General features: G+C 33.5%; 1 protein-coding gene across 1 annotated transcript; it reads left to right on the top strand.

Annotated features, from left to right (window-relative positions):
* The first annotated feature begins 392 nt into the window (after nucleotides 1-392).
* Nucleotides 393-2168, top strand: LOC107465724 (protein EXORDIUM-like 5). The gene is made up of 2 exons (XM_016084691.3): nucleotides 393-1281; nucleotides 1603-2168. The coding sequence occupies exons 1-2, from the start codon at nucleotides 495-497 to the stop codon at nucleotides 1863-1865; spliced, it is 1050 nt and encodes a 349-aa protein (XP_015940177.1). The 5' UTR covers nucleotides 393-494; the 3' UTR covers nucleotides 1866-2168.
* The last annotated feature ends 6986 nt before the right edge of the window (nucleotides 2169-9154 follow it).

The following is a 9154-nucleotide window of genomic DNA, read 5'->3' on the forward strand; positions in this document are numbered from 1 at the left end:
TAAATTTTATATCCAACGACATTTGAATTATCTTCATGTAAACCAACGAGATTATCTATAATATAACTTATTTTAGCCAGGGTCTCTACTCTCTAGTCTCTAGTGCATGTGAGCCAAGCCACAGTGCCAGAGAGTGGCAAGTATAAGTGGGAGTAAATAATTAAATTGCAGCAGCAACAAAACGGTAAGTCAACACTCAACAAGAAAAGAGTTTAGAAGTCCATGATTCTCGGTCCAAGAAAGTAAGAGAAAGTTGAAAAAAAATAAAAATGAAACAATAGTAAAGTAAAGATGGAAGATAAAAGATAGATATTTTGATTAGCAGCATTAGGTAGATTTTTATAAGAGGGGTAAAGTATGCCCCCACACCACATGGCAGCTGTCTCCAGCCCATCAACCTCTACATTCACAAACCGCAACACTTACCATTATATATATAATCTCTCTCGCTCTCCACTCACTCCCTCCTCCTCCACCACCACCAACAACCAACCATGTCTCACTTCCCGAAATACCTTCTTTTAGTTACCATTTTGTCGCTCCTCCAATGCAGAGCCTCAGCCACACCAAACAATGAACGACAACAAGAGCAACAATTCCAAACCCTGCAAACCAACCCATCATTCTTCAACCCAAGAGTCCCACTTTCCTCATCGAAACGTTTCGAGGGCTCATCGGATTTGGTGAACTTGAAATACCACATGGGCCCGGTGCTTTCTTCTCCGATCAACATCTACCTAATCTGGTACGGTAAGTGGTCGCAAGACCACAAGCTCACAATCAAGGACTTCCTTCATTCCATTTCCGATTCACGCGCCGCCTCACCTTCCGTCGCCGACTGGTGGCGCACCGTTTCCCTCTACACTGACCAGACCGGCGCCAACATTTCTCGATCCGTCTCTATCGCCGGCGAGTACGCGGACACGCGCTACTCCCACGGCAACGCACTCACGCGCCTATCCGTACAGCAGGTCATCGCCACTGCCGTCAGGTCCAAGCCATTCCCCGTCGACCACCGCAACGGGATCTACCTAGTCCTCACCGCCGGCGACGTCACTATGGAGGACTATTGCCGCGCCGTCTGCGGCTTCCACTACTTCACGTTCCCCTCCATGGTCGGTTACACGCTCCCCTATGCTTGGATCGGGAATTCCGGCCGCCAGTGCCCCGAGGTCTGCGCCTACCCCTTCGCCGTGCCGGCGTACATGGCTGGCGGAGGCCCGGGGCAGCTCTCACCGCCGAACAGAGATGTTGGCATCGACGGCATGATTAGTGTGATAGGTAAATATTAATAAACCTCTACTGAACTTTGTTACAAATTCTGTTATAACCAATTCTGTTAACTAAGTTGATTACTCTAGTATGTTATCCATTTCAGCTTATGATACACAATGTCACTGCTAATGTAGTTCTTAAATTATTAAATGAGAAACATTAGGCCTGCAATTTTTATTAATATTAGCGATACTTTATTTTTATGCTATTAAATTTTTAAATTTAGAATTTAAGATTTAAAATTTAATATTTGATAGTGTTAAAAAAATAATAAATTTTATTAGTAAAGAATTGGGTTAATTATGCTCTAATGTTGGTGTTTTTTAGGGCACGAGTTGGCAGAGCTTTCATCGAACCCGCTGGTGAATGCGTGGTACGCCGGGGAGGATCCGACGGCGCCGACGGAAATCGGGGATCTGTGTGAAGGGCTGTACGGCAGCGGAGGTGGGGGAGGGTACATTGGGCAGGTGATGAAGGATAGAGAAGGGAAGACATTCAATTTGAATGGGAGGAATGGGAGGAAGTTCCTTGTGCAGTGGATTTGGAGCCCTGTCTTGAAGGCTTGTGCTGGCCCCAATGCGATAGATTAGGGTTCTCTTCTTTGTGGTCCATGCCTCCCTTTGATTTCGGTGGAGTGGTCGGTGTTGCTGGTGGTGCTGGTGGTTGTTTCCAGCCAGGGGTTTTACATAAATATCTTGTTTTAATTGCTATTATTTGTAATTTTTTGGTTGTTTTTTATTTGGTAGAAACATAAAAGAGGATGAAAACTTTACAGCAGTATATTAGCATAGCATTGTTATTGCTTATTACAATGCAAATTACTATTTATATTGTATCATATATGTAATGATCGAATTAATTCCTTTCTAATTTTTACCACGCTTCTTGAGAAATTTCATTTATGATATCTCATTTGACTATTACTGTTCATTGGGGGAGTTACAGGTCTTTATTTTGGGGGTTTTGAATGGGTTGTGCGTACCGTTTGAAATTTGAACTTGTCTAGAGCTACTTATAATATATCTTGAACTCCAGTTCACATGGGGTTATGGACCCATCTTTAGAATATCTGCAATAGAGTATTTTTAAAATATTATTTTCAATATTTTAAAAAAGTAAATTGATTTAAAATTAAATTTTTTATTAAAGTTGATTTATAAAATAAAACAAGTATTATTTTAAAAATATAATATTATTTTGATAAAAAATAATAAAATTTTGTTATTAATATAATTATATTGATAAAATACTAAACATTGAAAAAATAAATTTTATTTTTAATTTTAAATTACTATTTATAATATATAGCTTCACAAATATTTATGTGTCATCTTATAAAACTTAAAATAAAATTAAAATTAAAACTATTATTAAAGATTCTCTTAATATTTTATTGTCTTGATTATAACAAAATATTATAATGTTTTTAAGAATTTAGTAAACTTCTAATAATATTTTAAGAATATAATGTTCTTTTAAAATTTTTAATATTTTTTAGTAAAATATCTTTTGATGGTATTCTTTAAATATATCTTTACATATGTTGATAAGATTTTTTTTAATCTTAACAAAATTATTTAATAATTCTAAGATACGTTCTTACTAGCACTATCATTTTTAATTGATTAATAATAATTTTTTAATTTTTATTTTATTAGATAAATTAATCTCTATATCATATTTTTTATTAATACAAAAAAATTGTTCTAAAAATTTTAAAAATGGTTATATCTTTATTAAATAATAGAGATTGATTTGTCAATTTTTTTATTATCAAAATTAGACTTATTGATTGATTTGTCTAACAAATAAAATGTTACAGATTAATTTAGTGATTAAAAATTAGGGACTAATTTAATGATAAAAATTTTTTGGAGATAAATTTGGGATATTATTATTTTTAATTTATATCATATTCTCCTTATATATCATATCTGCCATACATTTAAATTTTTTTGGCAACTAAGTTCAACTAAGTTGGTCCAAACCCAACAAAAATCAGCTTCATTATCTAGCGTGTGTGAACACGCTCTCACTTTTCGACACACATGGCGTTCCAATGCGCGCTATTTAACATGAAAACCCATTTTAAATTCTCATTTTAACATACAACTTCAAACGACTCTCTGTGCTAGGTTGAATTATCAACAACAACACTGAAGAAAAAATCTCTCTACGAAGTTCTCTGTCCTGATTTGAATCATTAACAACAATACCAAACGAAAAATCTCTCCGCGAAGTTCTCTGTGCTACGTTTCAAACAAAACAAAAGACGAAAAAGATGAAGCTCTCAGCGAGGCTCTTTGTGGATTTCTAAAAGACAAAAACACGAAGCATGATTGAATGTAACTTGATTCTAGATAGTGCATTTCTGCTTCTATGTAGTTGTAGTGTTTCTTATGTGATTTAAGCCATGTTGATGATTGTTCTGGTATCATCATTTGTAAATTCGGTGTATTTTTATTTATATTTAGTGTGATTCATGTCATAGGCTTGGATTTGTGGTCTTTACGTAGTTGTACTATTTTTTATGTAATTTAGGCCATGTTGATGAGAATTCTGGTATCATCATTTTCAAATTCAATATTATTTTTATTTATATTTGGTGTGATTCATATTATAGGCTTAGATTTGGAGTCTCTATGTAGTTGTATTGTTTCTTATGTGATTTAAGCTATTTTGATGAGGGTTCTGGTATCATCATTTGCAAATTAAGTGTTATTTTGGTTTATATTTAGTGTGATTCATGTCATAGACTTAGATTTGGAGTCTCTATGTAGTTGTAATGTTTCTTATGTTATTTAAGTCATATTGATGAGTTTTTTAATGTGATCATTTGCAAATTTTAGATTTTATTATGAGTTAGATTCAGTTTCATTCATGTTATAGACTTGGATTTGGAGTCTCTATGTAGTTGTATGGTTTCTTATATGATCTAAGTCATGTTAATGAATTTTCTAGTATGATCATTTGCAAATTTTAAGTTTTATTATGAGTTAGATTCAGTGTAATTAATGTCATAGGCTTAAATTTGGAATCTCTATGTAGTTGTAGTGTTTTTTAGATGATCTAGATTCAGTGTAATTCATCTGACAAAGAAAATAATTGTTAAGAACATTATACCTAAGAAGGCACCAAAATACGATGTAATACTTCACAGGTTCTCTTTCAATTGCAGGATAAAATTGATCATTTCAAAAAAGAATATGCTTTATGGGTTCTCTTTGACGAAACAAATAAATTGAAATATAAAGTCATCGAAGTGTTTGAAGCCATAAGACAATCCAAGCCATTTATTACAATTACAAGCCTTTTCTATAAATTTTCATTAGAGGACATAAAATAGGATGAATATTGTACTTCTATTTTTGAATTTTATAGATTCTGGTTCTTTATAAATATGTTGAAAAATACTTCTCTTTTAGAATTTTAAAAGTACTGTTTCTTTGTAAATATGTTGAAATATAGTAATTCATGGATATTAGGAATTTTTACACTTCTTGAATGTGTTTTGATGAAAAATGATGAATAATAAATTATTTAATATGGTGTAATACCAAAATTATACAACCACAACACCAAAACTCATTCTAATAAAAACAAAAAATTGTTGATATTAAAACCAAAAATTCAGTATTCAACAAACATAATAACAATATATAATTAATTGATTTTTTATTCCATTTTTCTTCTTGTTTGTGTTCCTTATTTTGGTAGCAAAACTTGCAACTTTAAAATAATCTTTATAAAAATTTTTAGTTTCTTCAAGTGTGTTGAAAGTCATTCCAACCTTTGGCACAAATTACTCATCAACATTGATGGTTATCAGTGGCTTAGAGAAGGGGGAGGGAGTTGAATCTATGCCTCTTTTTACTTTGTTTATTTTTATTTCAAATAGATGGAACTTAGAGAATCTGTTGAGTCAGCTCTTGTTAAAAATACATGAGATGCTTTTATTTTGTCTCTTGTCGATAGAGAAGGCAAAACAGAATTGTAAGGGGGGGTAAAGTTGCTGTGACGTCAGGTTGGATTGGGTAAGTAGGAGACAATTTTATTTTGTCTTTTAGAGATTAAAACCAAAATCAGAACAGAGAAGGAAGAGTGACACAGCCATATATCCTAGTTCAACCACCTTTTGCAATGTGGCCTATATCCATTCTTTCCCACAATAGTGGTGGAATTTTCATTATCTTTTAATGATTACAAACACCAATTTTTCTAGGATTCAATCCAATCCTATCTGGGACAAACTCAGCTTCTACCTAAACTAGATTTGATTAGGTTCATACCCTAAATTTTCAACCACTAAGTGCTCACCCAACTTAGTAAGAAAATTTTCTTAGGATCATGAATATAAAACAGAAAAATATACAAAATATATTTGAAATAAACGTTTGACTTTTCTCCAAGTCTAAATCTCTTTGTCTTTTCTTTCAGTGACTTTTTCTTAATGCCTCACATTAATGCCCTTTTCATTGAAACAAAGAAAGATAAAATTGAGAAAGCTGAATATTCGATAGAGAATCATGAAGGAGAAAAAGGTATAATTTTGTAAGCTATGGAAATCTAAACTTTGTGCTCTCACTCCTTGAATTAATCTTTGGCCATTTATCCCTTTAATAGAGGAGTAAAGCTTCCAAAGCTTGAAATTGGTTTGAACTTGTTTGACTTCTTCCTCCCCAAATTCAATAGCAGTAGCAACGTAGAAGAGAGATAGAGTAGTAGCAGTGATTGAACCTTACATGCATCCATACCTACCATCTTCTCTTTTATCCTTTTTAAATTACTTCAAGGAACTGAGCTCTTCATTTGTGCTTTGGCTCCAAGTTACCTTTCTGATCCTTGATTTGTAGTAGAATTCCATAACCTCCATTTTTTTTCAGATTTTCAGTTTGGTGCATGCAGAAGGAGGACTTCTTTAACAATCTTCAATGAAGTACAAAGATGGAAATGTTTTCTGATGTAGCCTTTGGATGTGATCTTTACTTAGAGCCTTAGCTATTTGACTTTCTTCTTCTTTGCATAATTTTGGTAACCCACTTTTACTTCTTGATTTGAGTCCTAATTAGAACTTTTCTTTTTCTTGCTTACTTTTGGAAGTGAATCACATAGGTAGAGAGAAGAGAAGAGAGAGATTGAGCTCGATTCACTTTGCTTTGGTTCAGATGGGATTATCTTTTGTAACTAGATACTTGAACCAGTTAGTGAAGTGAAGCGTGGGCTTTTGGTTTTGAATCATCCTTGAGTTTATCCTTCTTCCTTGTGTTTGGAAATAAGAAACTATCCTTTTGGGCCAATAATGATAAACACTTCGGGGTCTGAACCAATTTTGACCTATTTAGTTTGTTGTTGGCCTGTTTTGATTTCTTTTATTTTCTATACAATTAACAAATTAATCTATCACATAATTAGGCTTTTAACCCAAGATAATAATGTTTAGTCATCATCAAATAATTGTTATTAGTTCTTTAAACTCAATAATCTCATCCTTAATGACAAACGTTATAAAATAAATTGTAAACAAAAAAATGAGAAGAGTATAAAGAAACTTTCCTTTGATGATACCATCTCCAATGTGAACTCCCATTTTCTTTTTTTCACTTGTCTTCCCCTGATTGTTTGTATTTTTTCAACCTGTGATCAACATAATTTACATAAAAATAATACCAAACATCCAAAAATTATATCAACCAGCTTACAAAGTAAACCAGCCTGATCACTAGCAAATATTTACAAGGTTATTAATCCAAATAAACTCTTCATCAGCCTCATCTAATAGCAAATAATAATCATAATAGTGATAAAACATTTCAATCAGAGCTGCAAGCAATAAAATAGCATCCTTAATCAATCAGTGCTAATTGATTCACAAATAGATCATGTTAAAAACAACAGCACAACAAGATCACATGAATTAAACAACCTAACTAACAATTCATTTTTCTTCTTTCACTCAATCCCCCTTTTGTTATCAAGGAGAGTTAGTAATCCCTGCACAAAATATGTTAAGCTTCCAAATTCAAATCAACAGTACAAACAGTTCAGAAAACATCAATTTTGTCGAACTATTACGGTCATCCAAATGAAATGAAAAGTATCAAAGTAACATAAGTGAAACATCAAAAATAGTTTTTCATGAGCAGCAGCATCAACAAGGAGCTAGATATCAGATCCCTCATCCTCGATTCTCAAAATTTCTTCTTCTTCATGCTCAGACGTCATTTGATCATCTTCCAATGATTCAAGGTACTTTAAAAGTACTTTAACTCTGCTTTGAGACTTTCTCAATGAATTTTTATTTTGAATTGTAAGTCTCCTAGCTTGTTGGCTAGAGTTGATCATTTTCTTGGTTAGATTCACAAATTCTTGCACCACATCTTTGACAATACCATTTACCAAGTACTTGTTGGAAGTTGATGTACCAACAACAGATAGAGGATGGATACTTTCATCTTCTTCTTCCATAACCATAACTCTGGCAGCCTTAGTCCCTTTTTTTTTGTCTGTTTGATTGCACCACCGCTTTTAAGAGATAAAATTCTATTCTCTTGTGTCTTATTCTTTAGATCAACACCAAAGTGCTCAAAGAAACAAGTTAAAAATATGCCATATGAAAGTGAAACATTTTTATTACTTTTGATGCAATCATATATATGACGCATCATAAGATACGCAAATGAAATCTCAGTTTTGTTAATGAAAGCATAGAGAACCAAGGTGTCACAGAGAGTAACCCATTAATAAGACCTGCTTTGAGGTAAGAGAATGTGGGTGATGATGCAGTGTAACTGGGCTTTGACAGGACCTAGGGCTCAATAGTTCGGAGTAACTGTAACACTCTAACTTTTGACACGTCATAACTAATGCCAATCGTTTAGGTGTTACTTGTCGTACAGACTTACTTGGCTCTATACTCGAATTTCATAAGCAAATATTAATATAAGTCTTTACTAGTTCAGCGTAATTAACTTATTTATCATGAAAAATCGTCTAGTTGCTCGAAAGGTTAATACTTAAAGCCATATCACAGATAAATACATGGTAACAGAAAATATCATATATATATATATACACATACATACAATTATACACATGAGTTAAGCTTAGAGATACATGTCATGTATCAAAAATTGAGTACTACACCAAGTTATATATACAGATACAAAAGAGAAAGTCAGCCCCAACTCTCACACAGTTTTCCTAAACTGGAACCAAACTACTAAGAGGTCCTACCCCTCTAAAAGTACTACAAAAGCGAGGGAAAGGTAATACTACCGATTATTAAAAAGGGAGTAGAAGATCCGCTACGTCTATCTCTGGTGTGATCTCTGAACATCCTCCGAGAAAGTGGTCCAAAGCGTGCTTCATATGAAGACTCCGCCTCGCACCGGGTCCTCATTCTCTAAGTTGTTGTGAAATGAAAAAAGAACAAACACAAAAACACAAGGCACAAATATATATAACAAGTAAATAGAATAAACAATTAGGAAATAACAATAAATAATTCACAAGAAGTTCATATGTGCAAACAAGATGATGTATGCATGTTCCTAACGCAGGCCATGAGCTCAAATATGGTCTCTTTACCGTGTCAGTTAGGCACAATTATCATCATGGGCGAACCCATGTCAGTTAGGATTCTTGGCATCACGGTAAGAGACAGGCTATCAATTAGGCGAACATTCCCGCATTAGCAATTTCATGCTATCAGTTAGGCGGGCACTTTCGTATTAGCAATTTAGCACAAGGCCCATTCAATATACAATTCTCAACTTTTGTTTCATTCATTGTTTCTCATTTTCTTTTCTTTTCTTTATGCCTCCACATCCCCATCTACTTACACATACCTCCGCATCACTGTTTTATCATATGTGCCTCT

This window comes from Arachis duranensis, chromosome 9 (genome assembly GCF_000817695.3).
Source record: "Arachis duranensis cultivar V14167 chromosome 9, aradu.V14167.gnm2.J7QH, whole genome shotgun sequence".
In the NCBI taxonomy this organism is placed as follows: Eukaryota; Viridiplantae; Streptophyta; class Magnoliopsida; order Fabales; family Fabaceae; genus Arachis; species Arachis duranensis.

Coding starts and splice junctions, on each gene's coding strand:
- LOC107465724 (XM_016084691.3), top strand. CDS start 495: ATGTCTCACTTCCCGAAATACCTTCTTTTAGTTACCATTTTGTCGCTC. Junction 1,282..1,602: donor CGGCATGATTAGTGTGATAG/GTAAATATTAAT, acceptor GGTGTTTTTTAG/GGCACGAGTTGGCAGAGCTT.